This window comes from Neolamprologus multifasciatus, chromosome 20 (assembly GCF_963576455.1).
Source record: "Neolamprologus multifasciatus chromosome 20, fNeoMul1.2, whole genome shotgun sequence".
NCBI lineage: Eukaryota > Metazoa > Chordata > Actinopteri > Cichliformes > Cichlidae > Neolamprologus > Neolamprologus multifasciatus.
In genome coordinates, this window is record NC_140458.1 from 4,744,097 (window position 1) to 4,768,950 (window position 24,854).

The window sequence follows — 24,854 nt, forward strand, 5'->3', positions numbered from 1 at the left end:
CATGCATGCTAATCACTATAGTGATAACTGCACTAATAGTTGGCTGTCAAATTCTCTGATGATAAAACTATTTTAAGTCTTCTGCACGCAAATGACTGTGCATCAGCAGTGGTGTCATCGTCATCGTTTTATTTTGAACACTGATAAAACTAAAGAAATAATATTTCACCCTAAGAGTATATGGGAAGTTCATGTAGATTTATTTTTTTTAGTGAGAAATAAGCTCGGACTCAATTTTCTTCACAGGCTCAAAATGTTTGAAGTGGGATCTGAGGGGTTTTTTTTATAATACAATGCTTGAAAGTTTGATTAGATATGGGATATCAGCCTGGTGTGGCTTACTTACAGTAAAGTCAAAAGTGCTATGACAATGATAGGAAACAAAGAGCACTAGTCTCAACAAACAAAATATTACAAAATTGTTGTTTATCAGGCTCCTAAAAGTTTTAATGATGCAGTTATCCAGTTTTTTCAGAGCTTGAGTTTTTACCCTCAGGGACTGTAAAACAAACTGCTAAAAGCTCTCATCAATCCCAGCATCTTTTGCACATAAGGACTCAGTGCACTTTGAAAGCTCTGGAGCCACATCATCCTGTACTTAAATGTTTCCTGGAGTTTTATTATGGGAAACTATCATTGATGAATTTTATTTTAAGCATCAGCTAGCTAGGACAACACAAAGATGAATGAGTCCAACGGTTAGGGGTATACAACTGTGGAACTCTCTTCATTATAATTTAAAGGGTTGTATAAATTTACATTGTTTTAAAAAGTGTTACATGTCTAAAACGATAACTCAATATGGAGAATGTGAATGAAATTGGAGTTAATTGAATAAGGATCCATTATTTTTTGTTTCATTTATTTTATTTACTTATCTTTTCTCCTTGTTACTATGTGGAGTGGTATATTCTGATTGTAAATTGTTGTTTGGTTTGAGTTAGGACTGGAAATAAGTGTTAATGTTAGTTTGTTCCTTGACTTTTGGTGCCCACTTGCAATATAAGTTGGATTGTAGATAGGGGGCAGGGTTTAATAAGAATATATTCTCCTGCCTGCTCCTTTTCACACGTGGTTGCAGTGCTTTACTGACAGAAAGTGTAGTTGGTTTGTTTGAAAGAACTAACTGTGGAAACTGTTGACCAAGTGTGAAATAAATAAATAAATAAATAAATAAATAAATAAATGAAATGAAATGAATGAATGAATTATTAACATATTTATTAATTGAATTTTGGCGCTGGCTTTATTGTGTGAATACTTCTATGCACAGCACTATTTGTACAAATTAAATTTCACATGTGGGACAATAAAGTTTATTCGTATCTCTTATCGTAGCCATCCATCCATGTTCGTTTCTGCGCAGGCTACTGTTGATGGCCATTATTAATGCTGTGGAGAGGATAACAATGACAAGCCTAACAAATGGATTCTGAGTCAACTCATCCTTGCTTTTATGTATGTTTTATGTGCCTGACTGGCCAGTGTCAGTGTTACTGGTCTGGCCTAGTAAAGGCAAGGGAAGTGACATGGTTAGTTCTTACAGAACAATTGACCATGGTTCTAGATAAGACATGAAACCCCCAAACACATTTCTATTCATCACAAGTAATGTATGAGAATTTGCTATTTAGTGTGTGTGACAGTAGAGTCCAGTAGGTTTGGTCCTGGTTCCTGCTGGCTGGATCAACGCTCTAGTTGGTCGAGACTACGTGTGGAGACTGTAGAATATTTTTCAGTCAGAGCAATCTGGGGAAAAAACAAACAAGCAAAAAACAACAAAATTCAGAATTCTGAACTTTTTATGAACCAGTGAAATGTGTTTATTTCTTCACAGTGCAGCATAAAGAGCCTACAAATGACAGTGAAATTAAACAAATATAAATGAATCACCTCAGTTTGGCTTTGGGTTGAGTTTCTTCTATACCTAGAGAAACCTATAGAAAAGAGACAAAGGCGTGTTATGTTATAGCTTTGCTCATTTTTGTGGTGTTAGGTCTGATCTTATCCTGTTGGAAAAGAAGTGGGGCAGGTTAGCAGTCAAACGATTCCACGAGAATACTTAATTTAAAAAAAATACTACTTTTGTCTGACCTCTTGTTCAGAAGGGGCCACAACAACAGGAAGCTGCACATGTTTAATTTGTCGGTTTTTACACTAGATGCCATTCCCGACACAATCCCAAGAATGATTTGTGACTCCGGCTGGAGTTGAAGTAGTAACCTTTCCCTTGCTGAACAATTGTGTTAACCACTGTGTATGGAGCCACATAAAATCCTTTTGATTAATACTTCTTTAAAAAAGCATATAAGGCTGGATCAGAACTCACCACGATAGCGCGTGAACGTCTTTTTGTAGATGAGCAAAAGAACAACAAGCAACAGAAGAACTGCCACTACCACAGATACAATAACCAAAAGCGGAGAGAAACCTGTATGAGAGACTGAATAAAATGGGACAATTAAATAACGTCACTTATAAAAGTTATTGGTTAAAATTACATATAAAAAACATCAATATAAATTTTGAAAATGGCAGAAAGATTTTGAATATGAGATGTTTTCTTTTAAAGAGCAACTACATATTAAAATGTAGCATTTGAAATATTTTAATTAATTACTGTTTTTAAGAAATCTACTCTGCAGACTAAACTCCCTTAGTGAGAAAAGAGCCATAACCTTAAATTCAGTAGTCTCATTAAAACTGATGTTGGGGATGGGGAACTGATACGATTCAATGAAAAGTGAGCTGAAAATAACCTGAAAGGAGTAAATCGCAGCTGAGATGTAAATTTCATCTCAAGATTAATTTATATAAATGACAACAGTAAAAGAAGCAGGAACAAAAGGGCTGTGAAAGAAAAAATATTTAATGCAATAAAACTTGTAGATACCCCTTTAACCTCCTAGGACCTGGCGTCCACATATGCGAACATCACTTTTTGGGTTATTTAGACCAAAACACTCAATTTTGCTCTGCAAGGGCCATTTACATATCCACGAACAAGGACATTATACTGCTACTGTTCTATCAACATTTCAAACGAGTATCCTCAGATGTGGCTCTTACTTTTCTTAAAAACAAAAATAAGGTAAAGAAAAAAACCCAATAAAAATCTGGTAATTCTTTATTTTTGCATTCATCGGAAATTAAAAATGCATGCCGTGGAACAGTTCGGGTCTTAGGAGGTTAATGTAGCTCAAACATAATATTTCCATATTGGTAAAATAAACTCTCCAGCTGCTCAAATTTACCTTCACAGATGACACCAGCATCTTCTTTGTGGCTGCAGTCGTGAGATCCAAACCCTGAGTGGTGGCACTCAGGCAAGTTGGCTTCTCTTCCCGTGCATGCCACATTATCCATCCAGATGGGCCCTGTGCCTTGTCCAAATTGTGTATTAGTTGGCATGGAGAGGACCCTACCACAGCCCAGCTGCCTACATACCACCTGAGCATCCTCCAGGCCCCAGGAATCATCACACACTGTCCCCCACTGGCCTCTATGGAAGATCTCCACCCTGCCAGAGCAGGAGTCGTAACCCCTATTTACCAGGCGGACCGCCCCCTCAACTGCTGTGCTGTTGTCCCCTGCTGTTGAACCAGTGACATTAAGTTGAAAAGCTGGAGAGGGCTGTGTTCTTGAAGCAGGTGTGGAATAAGGAAATCCTGTTTACAATTAACAAATAAATACAAGTAAATAATAATTGTACAGCTGTGAAACAGTTTGAGAACAACATTTTAAAAATTAAAACAAATTTGACATTACACATTTGAGTTTTAACAGTTTTATGTGGTATTGCAAAGTAAAGACATTTGCTGTACTGCTCAAATAAAAAGTCTCAAATAAAAAGTCTGTAGATGAAACGAATGAAAGATTATCTTGATTTCATTAAATGTTCTGCAGGATTTTCTTAATTGAAGAGACAACAATGGAACCATCAGTATAATATCAACTTAAATTAATAGGTGGACGTCCTGTTGGGCCTTGGTTATTGCCAAAGAAGTATTTTTTTTTTTTTGTTCTTCAGTAATAAATGATGCATCTAAATTTCATGACTTTAACTAAAATGCAGTGATTGGATTGTTTCAATGAAATATTTCAGGAGAACCAACAGAATCGTGGACGTTTCAACCAAGTTTTATAAATATTCCTTCTTCCTTAAAAATAGCTTCATGTTTCATGGTGAATTATCTGCCACCAGAGGACATCATTATATAAAAACCCAAAATTTTTGCATTCAGAGGAAATCAAGGTAATTTTTCTGACCACATTTGAGATGGATGTAGTCAGCTTCTGAGGAGGAGTATGCTAAAGTATATAACATGATATGTTCTCTTACATCTAGGTGGTGCTCTAACGATTAATAAATATTGATATTTAATGACAAAATATTTAATATAACAAAACCTGTGGGTAGCAGAGTTTAATGTAAATAAAACATAATATTTCTATTATTGTATAATAAACCTGGCAGCATAGACACAGAGTAAAAAAATGTAACCTCAGTGATGCCACCTTCTCAAATTTACCTTGACAGATGACACCGGCGTCTTCACTGTGGCCACAGTTGTGAGATCCAAACCCTGAGTGTCGACACTCAAACAGGTTGGATTCCCTGCCTGTGCATCGAACCTCATCCATCCATATGCGCCCTATGCCTTGTCCAAATCGTGCATTAGTTGGTGCTGAGAGGACCCTACCACAGCCCAGCTGCCTACATACCACCTGAGCATCCTCCTGGCCCCAAGAATCATCACACACTGTCCCCCACTGGCCACTGTGGAGGATCTCCACCCTGCCAGAGCAGGAGCCATGTCCTCCATTAACCAAGCGAACATTCCCTTGAGTTTTTGTGATAAAAGGGACTACATACAAAAAATAAAGAAATGCAAGAATACAATGATAATTTTAGAATGAGCCACTATAAACTGTAGATTAACATTGCAAATTACCCAATTTAAACTCCACATTCCTTCAACTTTAAATGTTTAACAAAATTGAAGCATTCAATGTCAAAAAGCCTGGAGGTAAAATATTTTAGTATAAAGTGAATATAAATGTGTAATAGTTGGTCACTGAAAACCTCTCACTTAAAATTTTATCGGGGACAAACATTCAAACAGGTACAAACTTGAGTCCATCCACCTTCTCAAATTTACCTTCACAGATGACACCGGCGTCTTCATTGTGGCCGCAGTTGTGAGTTCCAAACCCTGAGTGGCGACACTCAAACAGGTTGGATTCCCGGCCTGTGCATCCCACCTCATCCATCCAGATGGGCCCTGTGCCTTGTCCAAATCGTGCATTAGTTGGTGCAGAGAGGACCTTACCACAGCCCAGCTGCCTACATACCACCTGAGCATGCTCCAGGCCCCAAGAATCATCACACACTGTCCCCCACTGGCCTTTGTGGAAGATCTCCACCCTGCCAGAGCAGGAGCTGTAATTGCTATTTATCAGGCGGACCGCCCCCTCAACTGCTGTGCTGTTGTCCCCTGCTGTTGAACCAGTGACATTAACCCGAAAAGCTGGAGTGGTCTGTGTTCTTGAAGCAGGTGTGGAATAAGGAAATCTAGGATCTGTTTGCAATTAACAAAGAAACACACATAAATAATAATAACAGTGCAGCTGTGCTGAACCAATTTCGTTAAAAACAGTTTGAAAACAAGATTTTTTTTAATTAATTTGTTAGCGTGTATTCATATTTAAAATGTATCAATTCAGAGACAAATTTGACATTACACTTTTGAGTTTTAACAGTTTTATGTGGTATTGCGAAAGAAAGACATTTGCTGTACTTTCACAGAGAAACCCTCCCAGCAAAAACTCAAATATAAAGTCTGTAAATGAAACAAATAAAAGATTATCTTGATCTTTTGAAATGTTCTGCAGGAATTTATTAATTGAAGAGACAATAATGGAAACATCAGTATAATATCAACTTAAATTAATAGGTGGACGTCCTGCTGGGCCTTGGTTATTGCCAAAGAAGTATTTGTTTTGGTTTTTCAATAATAAATGATGCATCTAAATTTCATGACTAAAATGCAGTGATTGGGTTGTTTCAATGAAATATTTCAGGAGAACCAACAGAATCGTGGACGTTTCAACCAAGTTTTATGAATATTCCTTCTTCCTTAAAAATAGCTTCATGTTTCATGGTGAATTGTCTGCCACCAGAGGACATCATTATATAAAAACCCTTATTTTTTGCATTCAGAGGAAATCAAGGTAATTTTTCTGACCACATTTGAGATGGATGTAGTCAGCTTCTGAGGAGGAGTATGCTAAAGTATATAACATGATATGTTCTCTTACATCTAGGTGGTGCTCTAACGATTAATAAATATTGATGTTTAATGACAAAATATTTAATATAACAACACATGTGGGTAGTACAGTTTGAAGTAAATAAAACATAATATTTCTATTATTGTATAATAAACCTGGCAGCATAGACACAAAGTAAAAAAATGTAACCTCAGTGATGCCACCTTCTCAAATTTACCTTGACAGATGACACCGGCGTCTTCACTGTGGCCACAGTTGTGAGATCCAAACCCTGAGTGTCGACACTCAAACAGGTTGGATTCCCAGCCTGTGCATCGAACCTCATCCATCCAGATGGGCCCTGTGCCTTGTCCAAATCGTGCATTAGTTGGTGCTGAGAGGACCCTACCACAGCCCAGCTGCCTACATACCACCTGAGCATCCTCCAGGCCCCAAGAATCATCACACACTGTTCCCCACTGGCCACTGTGGAGGATCTCCACCCTGCCAGAGCAGGAGCCATGTCCTCCATTAACCAAGCGAACATTTTCTTGAGTTTCTGTTTTAAAAAGAAATACATACAAAAAATAAAGAAATGCAAGGACTCAATAATTATTTTTGGGATGATTCACTGTAAACTGCAGATCAACATTGCAATCTACCCAGTTTAACCAACGCTTTCCTTCAACTTTAAATGTTTAACAGAATGGAAGCATTTAATGTCAAAGAGCCTGTAGGTAACAAAATTTAGTGTCAACAAAACACTATTTTTTTTACAGTAATTGTTTGTGGCTTAAAACCTCTCACTTAAAATGTTATCAGGGACAAAAGGTCCAACAGGTGGACACCTAAGTGAATCCTACTTCTCAAATTTACCTTCACAGATGACACCGGCATCTTCAGTGTGGCTGCAGTCGTGAGATCCAAACCCTGAGTGGCGACACTCGAATAGGTTTGATTCCCAGCCTGTGCAATGCACATCATCCATCCAGATAGGCCCTGTGCCTTGTCCAAATGGTGCATTAGTTGGCATGGAGAGGACCCTACCACAGCCCAGCTGCCTACATACCACCTGAGCATCCTCCCGGCCCCAAGAATCATCACACACTGTCCCCCACTGGCCACTGTGGAAGATCTCCACCCTGCCAGTGCAGGAGCCATAACCCCTATTTACCAGGCGGACCGCCCCCTCAACTGCTGAGCTGTTGTCCCCTGCTGTTGAACCAGTGACATTAACCCGAAAAGCTGGAGAGGTCTGTGTTCTTGAAGCAGGTGTGGAATAAGGAAATCTAGGATCTGTTTACAATTAAAAAAATACAAATAAGTAATAATAGTGCAGCTGTGCTGAAGGAATGTTGTTAAAAACAGTTTAAGAACAATATTTTTTAAAATTAATTTGTTAGTGTGTATTCAAATTTAAAATGAATCAATTTGAAGACAACACTGAGATTACACATTTGAGTTTCAACAGTTTTATGTGCTATGGTAAAACACAAGGACATTTGTTGTACTTTCACAGAGAAACCCTCACAGCAATAACTCAAATAAAAAGTCTGTAGATGAAACGATTTAAAGATTATCTTAATCTTATTAAATATTCAGTGGGAATTTGGTAATGAAAGAGGCAGTAATGGAACCACCAGTGTAATATCAACTTAAATTAATAATGGCGTACATCCTCTTGAGTCTACGTTATTATACAAATTTTTGTTTTTGGTTTTCAATAATCAATGAGGCCTCTGAATTTCATGACTATAACTAAAATGCAGTGATTGGATTGTTTCAATGAAATATTTCAGGAGAACCAACAGAATCGTGGACGTTTCAACCAAGTTTTATGAATATTCCTTCTTCCTTAAAAATAGCTTCATGTTTTCATGGTGAATTATCTGCCACCAGAGGACATCATTATATAAAAACCCTTATTTTTTGCATTCAGAGGAAATCAAGGTAATTTTTCTGACCACATTTGAGATGGATGTAGTCAGCTTCTGAGGAGGAGTATGCTAAAGTATATAACATGATATGTTCTCTTACATCTAGGTGGCGCTCTAACGATTAATAAATATTGATATTTAATGACAAAATATTTAATATAACAAAACCTATGGGTAGCAGAGTTTAATGTAAATAAAACATAATATTTCTATTATTGTATAATAAACTTTACAGCATAGACACAGAGTAAAAAAACGTAACCTCAGTGATGCCACCTTCTCAAATTTACCTTGACAGATGACACCGGCATCTTCATTGTGGCTGCAGTCATGAGATCCTAACCCTGAGTGTCGACACTCAAACAGGTTGGATTCCCAGCCTGTGCAATGCACATTATCCAGCCATATGCTCCCTGTGCCTTGTCCAAATTTTGCATTAGTTGGTGCTGAGAGGACCCTACCACAGCCCAGCTGCTTACATACCACGTGAGCATCCTCCAGGCCCCAAGAATCATCACACACTGTCCCCCACTGGCCTCTGTGGAGGATCTCCACCCTGCCAGAGCAGGAGCCATGTCCTCCATTAACCAAGCGAACATTCACTTGAGTTTCTGTGATAAAAGGGACTACATACAAAAAATAAAGAAATGCAAGAATACAATGATAATTTTAGAATGAGTCACTATAAACTGCAGATTAACATTGCAAATTAACCAATTTAAACTCCGCATTCCTTCAACTTTAAATGTTTAACAAAATTGAAGCATTCAATGTCAAAGAGCCTGTAGGTAAAATATTTTAGTATAAAGTGAATATAAATGTGTAATAGTTGGTCACTGAAAACCTCTCACTTAAAATTTTATCGGGGACAAACGGTCCAACAGGTGGACACCTAAGTGAATCCTACTTCTCAAATTTACCTTCACAGATGACACCGGCATCTTCTTTGTGGCTGCAGTCATGAGATCCTAACCCTGAGTGTCGACACTCGAATAGGTTGATTTCCCCTCCTGTGCATCCAACCTCATCCATCCAGATGGGCCCTGTGCCTTGTCCAAATTGTGTATTAGTTGGCATGGAGAGGACCCTACCACAGCCCAGCTGCCTACATACCACCTGAGCATCCTCCAGGCCCCAAGAATCATCACACACTGTCCCCCACTGGCCACTGTGGAAGATCTCCACCCTGCCAGAGCAGGAGCCATTTCCTCCATTAACCAAGCGAACATTTTCTTGAATTTCTGTGTTAAAAAGAAATACATACAAAATATAAAATCCGGGACTCAATAATAATTTTTGTGATAAGTCACTGTATACTGTAGATCAACACTGCAAACTACCCAGTTTAAACTATACTTTCCTTCCACTTGAATGTTTAACAAAATGGTAGTATTCAATGTCAAAGAACCTGTAGGTAAAATATTGTAGTGTAAAGTAAAAATAATTGTATAATAGTTGGTCACTGAAAACCAGTGACCAGTTGAAATTATATCAGGGACATACAGTCAAACAGGTGGAACCTCAGGCTTGCCACCTTCTCAAATTTACCTTGACAGATGACACCAGTGTCTTCACTGTGGCGACAGTTGTGAGATCCTAACCCTGAGTGTGGACACTCAGAAAGCTTGGATTCCCTCCCTGTGCAATGCACATCATCCATCCAGATGGGCCCTGTGCCTTGTCCAATTATTGCATTAGTTGGTATGGACAGGATCCTACCACAGCCCAGCTGCCTACATACCACCTGAGCATCCTCCCGGCCCCAAGAATCATCACACACTGTCCCCCACTGGCCACTGTGGAAGATCTCCACCCTGCCAGAGCAGGAGCCGTAACCCCTATTTACCAGGCGGACCTCCCCCTCAACTCCTGTGCTGTTGTCCACTGCTGTTGAACCGGTGACATTAACTGGAACGGATGGAGAGGTCTGCGGTCTTGAAGTAGTTGTGGATAAACCAAAGCCCAGATCTGTTGAGTTCACTTCTGTTTGACATTGAAAAAGAAATACAAATGAAAAATAGTAGTGCAGCAATGATGCTTGAACCATATTTTTTATAAACAGTTTATTTTAAGAACAACATAACAAAAATAAGTGATTTGCTTCAGCGCACCCACATGAAAAATGTTGCATTTCCAACACAGTATGCATGCTTTCATATGACAGGCTACACAAGGTTGTAGATGAAATAGTTTCCATAGCAGGTTTGACCAGTATTACGCAGTAATAGACACTCTGGTCCACAGGGTTTATGTCATGCTTTGCCTCTTGCAAGCATGATATTGGTTGTATGAATTATTAAATTACGCACCGAATATCACCAAAATAGCAATTGCAGCAATTGCCTTTCCAAGGACTGCACATTTTGCAAAATACTGGAGCATAGGATCCACACCTGTTTGAGTTTATACATCTCACTTTTATTCTTTGCTTTAAGCACATTTCTGACTATCACGCACTTTCACATTATGATGGTGCATTGGTGGCAATTTGGAGTACAAGAGTGTGTAAAGCCTGGGACAGATTTAACAACATAGATTCCAAGGTTTTCTGGCAAAAATACCAAAAAAAATAAAAAAAATAAAAAATCGTAAGATGAACAATTTAAATTTTCCAAGGTGTTGAACTGACCACAGATCATTTTATAAAATCTCAAGTAGAAATCTGTAAAAGTAAAGTACCAGAAAATGGCTAAAATTCAGCCAAAATATAATAATAATAATAATAATAATAATAATAATAATAATAATAATAATAATAATAATAATAATAATGAACAAGAACAAGAGGAAGTGAATTTTCCCCATTCCCCCAAAAGCAGAAGATGCATAAAAGATATCAATAAAAGAAAGGAATGGGCACTCAGGGAATGCTTGTATATTGGGCCCTGAGTTCTGTGCTACAGCCCAACATCCACCTGTGGTGTTTTGTCCTTCCACTTCTGTATGGTTGGGAGTTTCTGGATTGGCAAGACAAGTGATTCCATCCTGAAGATCTGTTAAAAAAGATAAGCAATCAGTAGTTACTATTGTCCTGTTAAATACTACATTAAAATATAATATTTATACTTTAATTGAATATTTACTTTATTTTATTGTGATAAAGTTGCTATATTTTCACTTAATTATTTGAATTTGCAAAAATCAAAACTTTGTGATCCTTCCCTACACAAACCATCTACTGATAAAGATTATGTTAAAAGGTTGTGAAGAACAAATTAGGATTTGAGTTTGTTTGTGATGACATCTTCTTCAGCTTTTTGTACACTTTGTACACAATTAGGCTTTTAAACTTGTTTAAACATTTGAACTTGGGTATTTATTTATTTATTTTTGTTGTGTTGCAGCTGGATAGTGTAGTGGTAAGACTACATGCCTTTGGAATGGGAGTCGTGGGTTACTGTATCCTGTAAGCGTCCCTAGGCTAGACCCCCGCATGCTAACCAAGAATGAGCGAGAGACAGAGTAACCAGGACACACTGATGAGAAGTGGGCTACTAGAAGAAGATGGTATAAGTGCGCAAGAGATGAAAATTGGGCGCTGTTGGAATGCTACTGCGCAAGTAACCCCAGCAGAAGGGGTTACATGAATAGGACAAGGGACCTATGGAATCTTCCATACCCAGTATCCAGATTGATGGTGAAACAACTAGTAGCTCAGTGTTCTAAAATTCGGAAGAAGGTACTGCTCTCATGGCTAGAGATTGATGAGGTACAACACAATGTTACGGCAAGCGGCACCAGGACGACAGGTGGGGGAGGAGATATCATCATCACCCCCACCTGAGTTTGGGTACCAAGCCCCAAGTGCGATGGAAGACAACGCATTGTGAGAGGAACTGACCTGAAAGATGGCATCATGGCAAAACTTGAAACCTGGACCCTCCGTAGCCTATTACCAAGGCTACGTGAAGTACCCTCTGAAGATCTACTAGCTCAGCGGTCCCCAACCCCCGGGCCTCGGACTGGTACCGGTCCGTGAGTAGTTTGGTACCGGGCCGCGAGAGTTGAGGCTCATGTGTGAAATGTAGGGTTTTCAGGGTTTTTATCGGTTTTCAGCGTTATTTTGTTATCGTTTTTATTGTTAACTCGGTTTTCCTGGGTCTTTTCACGTGTGTTATGAATAAATCTTATTTTTTTCGGTACCGGTACTAGTTTTATTTTTTTGTATTTATCCACGACACATTAAAGGCCGGTCCGTGAAAATATATTGTCGGGCACAAACCGGTCCGTGGCGCAAAAAATGTTGGGGACCGCTGTACTAGATGATGTGAATGCAGCGCTGCCACAATTACCGAGACTAACCAGTTGACCAAAGCAGCAGTGATCAGTGAGTGATCAGCCACAAGGAGCAGTACCCTCCATGGAGAAAGAGACTAGACTACAGAAAGGTAGAATGAAGAAGGTGCCTAACAAGTACAGCAAGCTGTGAAACTGCCGAGCAAAGAGGTATACCAGACAAACAGAAGGCAGGAGAACAAACCAGTTGTTCTCCACAGAACCATCCAAGGTGTAGTCGTAGTGGCATGGGAATATAAGAACAACACCACCAAGGCTGGAGACATAGCAATACTGGAGGTGCATATGTGATAAGCGCACAACACATAACTGCAAAGCTCATGAACACTGCCATTACTGGACCCGAGCATGGTCCAGTAACCATCACATTGGCAGACATCCAAGAAAGTGTCTCCAGATGAAGAATTGGACATCACCAGGCCTCGACATGATTCACAATTACTGGCTGAAGAATCTGCTTGCACTCCATGAGCGTCTCGCAGTACAAATGAACCAGCTGCTAGTTAATAAGAGACACCAAGAATGCTAATTGAAGGCCTGACAGTCTTGATCCCCAAGGGTCCGCCAGAACCTGCCTCAGTACCAGATGGAAGCTCCTGTCAGGCATCACAGTGGCTAAGATGAACAGGCACATTCCTCAAAAAGACACATAAAGGAATTGGGAAGAATACCAGAGGAGCAAAGCGCCAGCTACTGGTAGACAGAGCACCACCAGGATACACAGCAACGGCATTGGAATGCAATTCGGATTGGAGAAGTGTAGTTGTAAGGTAGTCAGAACTGAGGGGATTGTACTACTAGATGGTAACATTGGCAACAAGTATCTAGGAATCCCCACAGGAAAATAGAAACCACAAAGAGGCCGCAGGTAAGCTGCAACCACCAAAAACCTGCAGAGGGTCAGGCAAGTCCTGAGAAGTCAGCTGTAATAGAAAGAACAAGATTTCGGCAATCAATACCTATATCCTGCCCGTGATCACATACCCTGCTAGGATAATAAGCTGGCCAAAGGAGGAGATAGAAGCCACTGACATCAAGATAAGAAAGGTTCTAGATCATGGATGGAGGGTTTCACCCCAAGACGGAAGGAAGGAGGCCAACGACTGGTGAGTGTCAGAACCGCTGTTCAGGATAAGACAACAAATATCCACGAGTACATCAGGAAGATGGCCATAACCAACCTTGTGCTTAGTGAATACCTCAGCAGTGTTGGGAAGGTTACTTTTAAAATGTATTCCACTACAGATTACAGAATACATGCCCCAAAATGTATTTTGTAACGTATTCCAATACGTTACTCAATGAGAGTAACGTATTCTGAATACTTTGGATTAGTTCATATATTATCATGCTTTTTACAATTACACAAATGTATTATTGCAGTGTGATTTATTACTATTACTTAAGGTTATTCGCCATATCAATACTAACTAATGTCATGGTACTGGGTCGTGTGACCCAGTATGTGAGTTGTTAATGTGTCATTTTGTATTCATTTGTGTTCTAGTTTCAGCTTAACTCATCCAGTTAATTTCTAGGTTGCTGTTAGTCTTTTGCTTCTTAATTTCTTTGTGTCATCTTCTCCTGTGTTAAAGTTCCCCTTGCTGTTTATTAGGTGTTATTGGTTATGTTTCTTGCCTGCCTGGTTAATGTTGTCAAGTTTGTGTAAGCCTGCGTCTTGTCATGGTTTCCTGTTTATTTTGAAAGTCCAGTTTTCATGTCTTTATGTTTTAGTTTACATTTCCTGTGCATTATTATGTTCATCCTACTTAGCTGTTTCCTCATGTGTCTCCACTTCCCCTGATCACGTCATGTGTATATTTAAGTCCTTTGTCTCTAACTGTTCTTTGTCAGATCGTCTGTTATCCTCGCCTGTAACACTCTGCCTATTGCCTTCATATTAAATCATTTTTTGAATAACTTTTAAAAATATTTCTTCACGTCATTATGCGGGCCGCAAGTAGGGGTGACATGGGCCGTCAGATTGAGACACAGGCCTTAGAGCCTCTTAATGCGTGTTTGGTTTGGGTTTCCAACAATGTGGAGTTACCAAAAATAGAGAGGGCATAGCCTAATATATGAAACAGGAAAAGACCACCATGTAATCCATTTATTACAACAAAGTAACTGTATTCTGAATACCACCCTTCTAAATGGTAACTGTAACGGAATACAGTTACTCATATTTTGTATTTTAAATACATAACGGCAGTACATGTATTCCGTTACTCCCCAACACTGTACCTCAGGCAGCAGAAACACAAGAAAGAAGAGGCACAAGGAGAAGAACCATCATGAAAGGACAGACCCCTGCATGGTACACTCAAAAAAATAACTCTTTGAATGAACATAAAAAAATCATGGAAAGAATTTCCACATAATTAAATTGCTTTATTTTAGCATTATGCAATTCTGTTATTCCAACTTAATGTACTTGAGTTAGACTAACTTGATTAATTAATGATGAATCAACTGTTTTACTACAGTTGTGTCCAACTTAATTTAATTGATTTGATCCAACCCATGCAAATTACGTTAGTGCAACAAAACATGCTTATTCGTAATAGAAATCCATTTATTAATGCATTTATTTTAAGTTCATTTAATGAGTTATTATTTTTGGAGTGTTCAACAAAGTCTAGAGTCTGGTTAACATAAAATGTTAATGGATTTATAATAACTTGCACTCCATCCATCCTCTTATCTTTACCAGGGTTGCAGTGAGGCTGGGACCTATCCCAGATGTGATAGGGTGGGAGTCAGAATACTGGACAGGTCACCAGTCTATCACAGAGAGACAGACAACCATTTGCCCTCATGTTCACAGATATTTTAGAAACACCAATTAACTTAACCCTAATTACTGCATGACTTTAACTGTGGCAGGAAACCAGAGTACCCAGAGAGAACCCACTGCAAACTTGGCCAGATTGCAGATTTGAACCCAAGACCTTCTTGCTGCGAGGCAACAGTGCTAACCACTGTGCCACCGAGCTGTCAATCTAGACTTCAAAAAAATAGGGAAAACTATGATTACAAGGCTTTATATAGAATTTTTAAAAACCACAATAAATAGCTGAGGCATATACATAGTGTATGTATGGTTGTCTGTCTCTTCTAACCCCAGTGATTTTCCTGTGGTTTGAACTCTTGTGTGATCTTGTGAATTTTGTGAATCCAGGCAACTAACCACTCTTACTAGATTGTATCCTGTCATCTCAACAAGAATAAATTAAGTTGCTGGATTTCATGCAGATCCTACATGATTTAATTACGTTCGCCACAGAAACATGAAATTATTTTGTTCACATTACAAGTTTGAATTTTGTAAATTGAACAACCACCCAATTTCATTTTTTTGAGTGTATGTAGCACCAGCAGATAGAAGAAGTCAAAGCAGCTTAAACTGATTAATATACCCCGCTGCTACTTAACTAAACAGATTAATAAGCCAGAGGTTTAATTAACTTGATGCTATACTCTAATTAAAAAAATTTTGAGCAGTGTAAATTGTTCTGAGTTTATCTTTTTATACTGGAGGAAAAACAACAGCAATCTGAAAAAGAATTTCTGGGGATGAAACAGGGATGAAAGAACACACCATGACTAGCACATAGCAGTTGTGCTAAAAGAAATGATATGAACTTTAAGTTATCTTTTACTTTTAATGTACTTGGAAGTGGTGTATGTCGTGGTTCACTGCTGACCTATTTTCAACGCCGAATAAATAAAATGAAGAAAGGCTGAATACCTGAACTGCTGAAGCAGTTAGTGTTTAAAATGAACAAAGTTTAAGGATTAATTCATGAGAAAAGAAAAGAAAAGAAAGACAAGTAACACTGAATATTAGAGATGAGAATTTACTCACTTAGGAGGATGAAGCAGATCAAAATGTGATAGACTTTCATCTTGAGTCACTGATGGGTTAATGTTGCTTCTTTTCTTTTATACTTGCAAACCAGGAACTTCTTACTTCTCTTGTTCTTATGTCCCCTCCTCCTGACTCCTCCCCTCTGCTTAACGGTTTACCAACTGCACAGTCAAAGAATAACTGTGTATGAATTCAAGTTATATCTTTACAAGTTATCCCTCAAAACATAAATATTCTTTTTTTTCTTCATCTACTCTCTACTGAAAACAGACTGTTTGTGTTTTATTGAATTGCAAAATATTAATTTATCATCTTGCAGTACTGTAGTTTCAACATGTCAAACAGTGAAAACACTTCCTGTCCATTTTCTGTCCAAAACAGCAGTGATTAAAAGATATACCAAGCTGTAGACAGGCACACAGAGAGAAGTTTTGCACCAATGTCGAATTCAAAGATTCAAAGCTGAGGACATAAAGGGATGCACAGGATCAGGAAGAGCTCTCAGGCCGAGCATTAAAACCTTGACTCATTAGTTATCAAATACATAACGTGTGCCAAGAAAACAAGCTGCGGCCACCTACTGACTTCAAATTATGAGTCTTAGAGACTGCTTCTGAACCAATGACCAAGTCAGTAAATCTGCTTTCAATATCTTGTCTCCGTGTTTGGTGTGTCCTTCCTCTCTTTCTGGTCTGTCACAACTCAGTGTCTGTTTCTCTGCAGTCTCACAGTCAAGCCCACAAGTCTTAGTCTGACTCTCAGTCTGTTACTTCCTGTTTATTTTGATAGTCTCTCTTCCTGTGATCACTGTTTTCAGTTATGCTTCCTCTGTATCTTTAGTGAGTAGCTAGTTCCAACTGTGTTTCCACCTGTTTTCCTTCCTCTAGTTATCCTGTGTATATTTATATCATAATAAAACAGGAAATAACATAATGGGAAGCTTGAATATGAGATGAAGTCTAGAAAAAGAACAAGGGAACCTGAGAGTAGAAAGTCAAAGTAGATAACTATAATGATTAAACCTAAAGACTAAACTTAGAGCATCAAACTATGGCCAAGTGTCCTCTTTTTTTGCAAATCAAAATATGGTCACCCTAAGTTAGTTCCCACTGTGTTCCACCTGTTGTCCTTTGTCTCATTAACCTGGTGTATTTATATCATAGATAAAACAGAAAATAACATAATCGGAAGGTTGAATATGAGACAAAGTCTAGAAAAAGAACAAGAGACCCTAGAGAGAAGTAGAAAACTATAATTAATAAAAACCTAAAGACTTAACTTAGCGCATCAAAACCATCGCCTGTAACTGGGAAATAAATAGAAAGGAAATACATCAAGGTGAACACTAAACAGCAAATAAACTAAGAATCAAATGGGAATACAATTAAAGATAAAGAAGAAATACAAAATACTGGGTCAAATACCCAGGACCATGACACATGTTATGTTAAAAACTTTACATTCTACATCATTTTGGTAATGTGAGCCTAGCAAAGTACATCTCTCATAAATGTGTTTCCAACAAATTTACAAGCTACTATCATCCATCAAGCAGTGTGGCTTCGTAGCTTAAAAAAGCTGTACTAAATAATTTTTTGACAGATTTTTGAGCGCCGTTGTACCAAATAAAATTGGTTTGAGGTCAGTAAGCACAACCAGAATTCATACATTATGCACACTGGATTATAAGATACACTGTTGAAAATTAAAATCACAGGATTTAAGTGCGCCTTATAGTGCGGAAAATACGGTAGCAGTGAGATGTTGTAGAAACCTGATGACACAGTTGTCATTAACAAAAATTGAGTTTTGAATGTGATCGAACTATATAGAGAGCATACATGCTGTTGGTTTTACAAGTTTCTAGAGAAATGTTGTTTGCCATTTCTCATAAGAAATTTATCCACATTTGAGCCCACTGATCACTCTATTGAGGACACATACTGATGCGGGTACTATTTCTGGCAATAATAATGGTTAACATGATCAGCAAAAGCTGTCATCAGGACAGTGAGAGACTTTGACTGTGTTTGTAAATAATTGCCGTTTTACACATTCATAATACACAGAGCAACATTATCACATTTCACATTCATACTGTGCAACTATTAAACACTTTCACTTCCACTTTTTACTTTCATCTATGGAATAGATGAACTTTGACTACTGCTGTGTGTATTGCATGGTAAATTTAGCTGATCTGTTTTTTTGATCGAATCAAAGTTGATAAGTGTGAACAGCAACAATAAAACTAATGCAATGAGATGAAAGATACTAAACATATTTTTATTCTCTCTCTTCTTCCTCTGTAATTCATTTTGCATAATATTATGTGTGAAGTAGCAGGTAGATATGTGCCTTGCTGTGGGTGAGGACGGGCTGAATGTGCATATTTAGCCCACTAAATCAAGGTGCTTACAAACTGTATTGTGCAATTTACTTAATTTTTTTATTTTTTTTGGAGGGGAGGGGATCCCACTGATGATGCTGAAGTCTGAAAAACTGACAAAAACACGTATCAAATATGACACACTAGCGCCAGAGGTGTTCGGCTCCAGGCCTCAAGGGCCAGTCTCCTGCAGGTTTTAGATGTGTCTTTGATCCAACACGGCTGATTTGAGTGGCTAAATGACCTCCTCAACATGTCTTGAAGTTCTCCAGAAGCCTGGACTAATCATTTGATTCAGTGTGTGTTGACCGGGGTGCGATCTAAAACCTGCAGGACACCGGCCCTTGGCCTGGAGTTAGACACCCCTGCACTAGGTATTAAGGCATTACACTTTTATGCACCAGTGAAAAAATTACTGGATTTCAAGCTGACCAGAGCAGCCAGGCTCAGAGGGGCGCTGATTTACACAGAAACAGAGACACAATAGCACCATTAATGAATTCTTATAACTTTTTTGTTTTTGTTTTCAGTTTAAACAACTACAGTATTTGTATCTGCTCTTGACTACTCAGTACTTGACTTTGAAATGTGTAGTGTGCTCTTTTATTATTGATTTTTTATTTATTTATTTGTTATAACTGAAACAAATATTGATGAAAGCATTGTGTGGGAAAAAAGTAAAAAATAAAAACAAATGGAAATCTGAAAGGCACTAAAGCCTGCAAGGAACTTAAAGAGACAAAAAAGCCAGATGATAATTCGTATAATGATAATGTGATGATAGTTATTATTACAAGTGTTTCAGGGGAAGAAGAAACATTGCCTACTCTGTTGGACAAGAGAAAATGAACAACCTGAATAGGCAAACTCGAAATCAATGCTATGATCGGATGATGTGGCTCAGCTTGGAGAAAAGAATCACAACTCAAATTAATTTGTAATGTGAACTCCCATAGATTTATTTTGTGTACAAAGTTTTTAACAACTGAATTCAACAAAATGTCAGCAATGTTTTCACAGGTATCTGAGCTAAATTCCATTTCCTACACTAACAGTATAATATGTATTGTCTTTATAAAGATTGAACTCAGTGAATAGGCATCATCTGCTTACATGCAAATTCATCTCTGCTACACTTGATGTAACAAAACACTGACCATGAGCAGCACAGCCACTGTGCACCAGTCCAATACAATCCTCTTTTACTGTGAATTCACCACAGTACTGTAAGCTGACCTCTTTACCCTGCACAAAATTAGCATTTTCATGCAACTAAATATGCAATTCATCAAGTCTCACTGAGCAGCACTTATGTTTAAATATAACCGCTCTTCTTCCTCGCCTGCCTTTCTTGCATCTTTATCTCTGACTAAAGTTATCTGGTAATCAATTATCTCCCCTGTGAAATACAGTAGCTATACCTCTAGCAAGCAACACACTGTGCAACAAATGCACACAAACAGTTGATGTGTTTGCTGATGTTTGTTGAGCTATGTTGTATTTGAAAATATCCAACAGTTAAAAAATATTACTTCCTTTATGCTCACTATTCTTCTATAGCTGCATGCAGAACTACAGCTGCTACAAGTTATGGAGATCTGCACTCGTTGCAGTGTTGTGCCAAGCCTTCCCACTATAAAAGCTATTAATGATACCACTGAACCTAAAGTAACAAGTCTGTTTGAAAATGTAAGGAGTAGAAAGTACAGAGTTTTGTTAACAATGTCAAGAGTAAAAGTTGTTAGAAAAATAAATACTTTGCAAAAGATACCTGTTACTGTGGGAACTGATGAAGTATCTGTACTTTGTTACTTTTCACATGTATTACTTTTTCATCATCATGTCATGCTTTGCCATGGGACCCAGCAGTAGTCAAAATCATTCTAGAAGCAAGTATTGCAACATGGCCGCTGCAGGTGCATGAAAAAGAAAAACAGTTTAGACTTTTGAGAAGGTCTGAGTTTGTTCTTACGTTAGATTCCTCTTTTTAAATGGCTGAATTATTATTCATTGAGGTATTGGGTCAGGTATAATTTTTACATGCTAAAAAAATATGTATTTTCAGGAAACGGGGATCGGTTTCTAGAATCAGGTACTTCACATGTGTCAGGTGAAGGCTCAGATCCTTCTGAACCATCTATGGAGCCAACATAAGGCACTAAAAGATCTTTCACAGGTTTTAGTCAGGCAACCTGAATGATACTTTTCAGTTAAAGGAACATTAGAGTCCAGTAGGTTGTACATACTGAACGTGTCTTAAACAACACCAGACTCTCCCATACAGTTCAGTTTCCACCGATCATCACTTAGTCTTCCTCTTTAGAGTCAGTGTGGTAATGCAGTGTTGACAAATGTGGCTCAGACAAGACGTGGCCTGATGCTTGACTGCATGTCTGAATTCGATTAACCAGTTCCTTTTTCACCAGAAAAACAACACTAAAGTTCATAGAAAATCCTCTGATTTAGAAGAACTACAGACCTCACTATCTATAGTTAAAGTTGACTAAGCAACTGTTACGACCCCCTCTGCTAGTCGACAGGAGGGGAGAAACATACACAAGCCCTCTCACAAAATCTGAAGGGGTTTTATTACAAACATTAAACTAAAAACTGACGGGGCTGTTCAACAGACCACTGGGGAAACAATTAATACACAATGAAAAGAACAGGCAAGAGTAAAAGCTAAGGGTTAACTAAGGCAAGCCAGCATCACAAAACTAATGAAACTAAGTTCAGCTGTATACCAGGTTTAAACAAAGAGCAACACAGCAAGCAGGTTTAACAAACAAGCTTCACATGCAAAGCAGACGAGGCGGCCACTGCATGTTCACTTCAGAGCAGCAGTTCCCTATAGTGTGAAGGATCTTCAGCACTCCCAGGTGCAGACAATCAGCCAGTCAATTGGTCATGGAGTGGTCATGGGATCTCCAGGCAGTCAATCGTCCGCGAGGTCTGGCACACTGTGATCTGCATAAAAGAAGGCTGGCACAGGACTCCCAGCAGCCAGTCATCCACGAGTCCTGGCACACTTAGATTTGCATAAACAAAAGGGTAGTCTCACTCTCTCCAAGGCCCAGGGCCGTAACACCAGTTTTAGATCATTTGACAATGATCCAAAACACACAACAAGGCAACAAAGACTGGCCCAAGGATTGGATCGAGAAAAAGGTCTTGGAGTAGTCCAGTCAGTCTCTAGACCTTAATCCCATAGAAAAAGGGAGCTGCAGGTTTGAGTCGCCAAACATCAGCCCTAAAACATTAATGACTTGGAGAGGTTCTGCAAAGACGAGTGGGACAAAATCCCCCCTGAGATGTGTGCAAAATGTGTGGCCAACTACAAGACATGTCAGTAGTCTCTGTGATTGCTAAAGGTCTTGACACCAAGTACTAAAGCACGTTTTGAAAAGGGATCAAATACGTATTTCATTCATGAAAATGCAATTTATAACTTTTTTGAAATACATTTTTTGTTATGGTTTCGTCTCTCACTCTTCAAATAAACCTACCATTGAAATTATAGACAAATCATTTCTTTGTTAGTGAGCAAACTTACAAAATCAACACAGGTTCAAATAACGACGTTGCGTCGTCTGTGTAACTCAATTTTAATCTGTGTACTTTGGTCACCTCCACGTCTCTCTGCCCTGCTTTCTCCGTGCCTTTCCCGTGTGTCCTCCGGTGTCCTTATGTTTTCAGTTTTGTTTATTAGTTCTCCCAGTTTATGTTTATGTTTAGTTCAGCCCTTGCTTTTGTTACGTTTTGCGCGCTGTAAATAAACTCATTCACATCACCGCCGCTGTCTGCTACTTGGATCCTCCTTCCCATCTCCACACGACTGCTGCCCCAGCCGTGACAGTAACATTTTTGCAAATAGGCTTTATATTCTCAGCTAAGAAAATATTAAAAATGGTCACTAGCTAGTAGGAGTGCCAATATGAAGAATTACATATGACATGAAATTATTAATTAAATGTGTCATTAATTAATTAAACTTGGAAATTATCAAATATATAAATAATTTATTGTGTTTTAAATTAAATGAACTGAAAGAGGAAACCAGCAGATGTTGCGCTAAACAACAGCAGCACGTTTAAGCTTGATCAGCTGTTGTTAGAATTTATTTAATATTAATTTCTAGTATCAGCTGATGTTTGCTGGAGCCACAGCTGTAAAGCTGCTGGTCATGATATCAGTTTGTATATCTGCTGAGAGGGAAACATGAGGATGAAACCAGGAGATGTCCTTACTGAATAATCAGACCTGAACAGGTGATGGAGAAACAGGTTTACCTTTTAGGTGACATGAATGAGTTGAAGTTCTGAACTGTTTCTGAGAGACTAATAACACCAGGATCCTTTTCTAAGTAGCTGACAGCTGGTAACTGTGCAGGGGCGGATCTAGGGGGCCAGGCAGGGCATTAACAGGGAAAGGGGGGCACAAAGAAATACTTTACTTTCTTATTCTCATTTAAAATGTCTGGCTTTTAATAAATAATTATCTGAATCTTACAACCAAAGTTTTTATCTGACATAAAATGTATAGAAATCATACATATACCAACAAGACTGTACATCACTGTCACAACAGCGTTTGTTTTCATTAGAAGGTTTTATGGCTTTTCCTACAATACCTGGTGGGCCTGTCTCTAGTCAAAATGCCAGGGCTGATTTTTTTGCCCCATTCCAGACACGCAGTGAATTAATCTGAGAAAGTGCATTAAAAAATAAATGGCCAGCGGTGCACATCGCAAATTAGCTTGCACAGACACATTAGTTGTGCCGCTTCTTAATGACGGTATCTCAGCTAACAACTTCAACTACCAGATTCAACTTGTAATTGGCTAAAAATAACTTAGCCTACTGGTGAGAGGGACGTTGCAAGCTGGTAGTTTTTTCAAGCGATGTTGAAATTTCCACATTCCAACACTACAGATACATCCGTAGACTCGAGACAGAATTCACAATGCATTTTTGGGACTTTCAGATGTATGGACCAATTTTTTATTTTCTGATCAAACCAGAAAGCTTTAATGAGCAGCTGGATGTGTCTCGCATTAACTGGCTAACATTGAAATGCAGCTGATTGAACTGAAAAGCTCCACTCTGTGGGGGTCAAAGTTTTCAGAACTACAAACGCAGCTGGAATCCATAGCTGTGCGTGTTCATGGAGCTTGCATTTTCACCTGCTGGACATCACTACTTGACAAGTTTAACTGTCTTCAGAACTTTGCAGAGGCCTTATTGACAGTATTTGGCTCTACATATCTGTGTGAGCAGATTTTCTCTCACATGAGTCCTCAGGCAGCTGTCTGAATGCTGGACACTTGGAGACCTGTGTCTCTGAGTGGGAGACTAGAGATCACATTAACATGTGTATCCCTGTATTAACAAACCTGCCCTATTGGCCCAGTTTATTTATTTTTTTATCATTGTTGTGATCATAAATAACATTTGTATTTTCTGTTGTACAGTTCATTTGCTGTTATGGAGTTCTTGTTATGGATAAAAAGTCTTTTTTTGTTTCAAAATAGATGATAACTATTCGCTGATAGCTGCCAACATCTGCGAACAAATATAATTCTATAAAGTTGTTCTATATAGTGTGTAACTGTTAATATAAAGCGTTATTACATTTATTGCTAATGTGATCATATGGCACATTGACTTCTGAGGAAATTTTAGATGGCACTCTGTTCTAATAGAACATTATGGTCAACAGTTTCAAAAGCTGCGCTTGAGGTCTAGCAGGACACGCACAGAGATGACAGAGATAAGGCATCTCTGTGCGTGGAAGAACGCACAGAGAACTTCACTAAAGCTGTTTGTGTACTGCGATGAGCTCTGAAACCTGACTGAAACTCTTCAAATAAGCCATTCCTCTGCAGATGATCTGTTAGCTGTTTGACTAATACAATTCTCTGACTCGACAGAGCCGTAGAAGTTCCTTAACCCATCCTGCTGATGGAGGAACAGGATGAGCAATGTCAGAGCCTTAAAAAATTAAATCCAACAGCCACTGGTGTGAATGTCTCTAATTAAACAATCAGAAATGGACTTCACAAGGGTGGTCTGAGGGTCCAGTGTCCTCT

The 24,854-nt window shown here is 38.6% G+C and overlaps 1 protein-coding gene across 2 annotated transcripts; it reads right to left on the reverse strand.

The window, feature by feature from the left end:
* Positions 1-198: 198 nt before the first annotated feature.
* Positions 199-16,571, reverse strand: LOC146494163 (scavenger receptor cysteine-rich domain-containing protein DMBT1-like). 2 transcript variants are annotated; one of them, XM_085145962.1, is made up of 13 exons: positions 16,375-16,571; positions 11,126-11,203; positions 9,759-10,193; positions 9,131-9,451; positions 8,501-8,836; positions 7,150-7,569; positions 6,512-6,832; positions 5,163-5,582; positions 4,533-4,868; positions 3,255-3,668; positions 2,330-2,443; positions 1,894-1,937; positions 199-1,749 (listed from the first exon to the last, which is right to left on the reverse strand). In XM_085145962.1, the coding sequence occupies exons 1-13, from the start codon at positions 16,412-16,414 to the stop codon at positions 1,687-1,689; spliced, it is 3,342 nt and encodes a 1,113-aa protein (XP_085002088.1). In that variant the 5' UTR covers positions 16,415-16,571; the 3' UTR covers positions 199-1,686. The 2 variants fall into 2 exon arrangements, with proteins under 2 accessions (XP_085002088.1, XP_085002089.1); XM_085145963.1 differs by lacking the exon at positions 6,512-6,832.
* Positions 16,572-24,854: the final 8,283 nt, after the last annotated feature.

What these genes read in the sequence shown, in the direction of transcription:
- LOC146494163 (XM_085145962.1), bottom strand. Translation starts at nt 16,414, where the DNA reads ATGAAAGTCTATCACATTTTGATCTGCTTCATCCTCCTAA. An exon ending in TGCCGGTGTCATCTGTGAAG is followed by an intron (nt 6,833 to 7,149) that starts GTAAATTTGAGA and finishes TTTTTAAAACAG; the next exon opens with AAACTCAAGAAAATGTTCGC. An exon ending in GACGTTCACGCGCTATCGTG is followed by an intron (nt 1,938 to 2,329) that starts GTGAGTTCTGAT and finishes TCTTTTCTATAG; the next exon opens with GTTTCTCTAGGTATAGAAGA.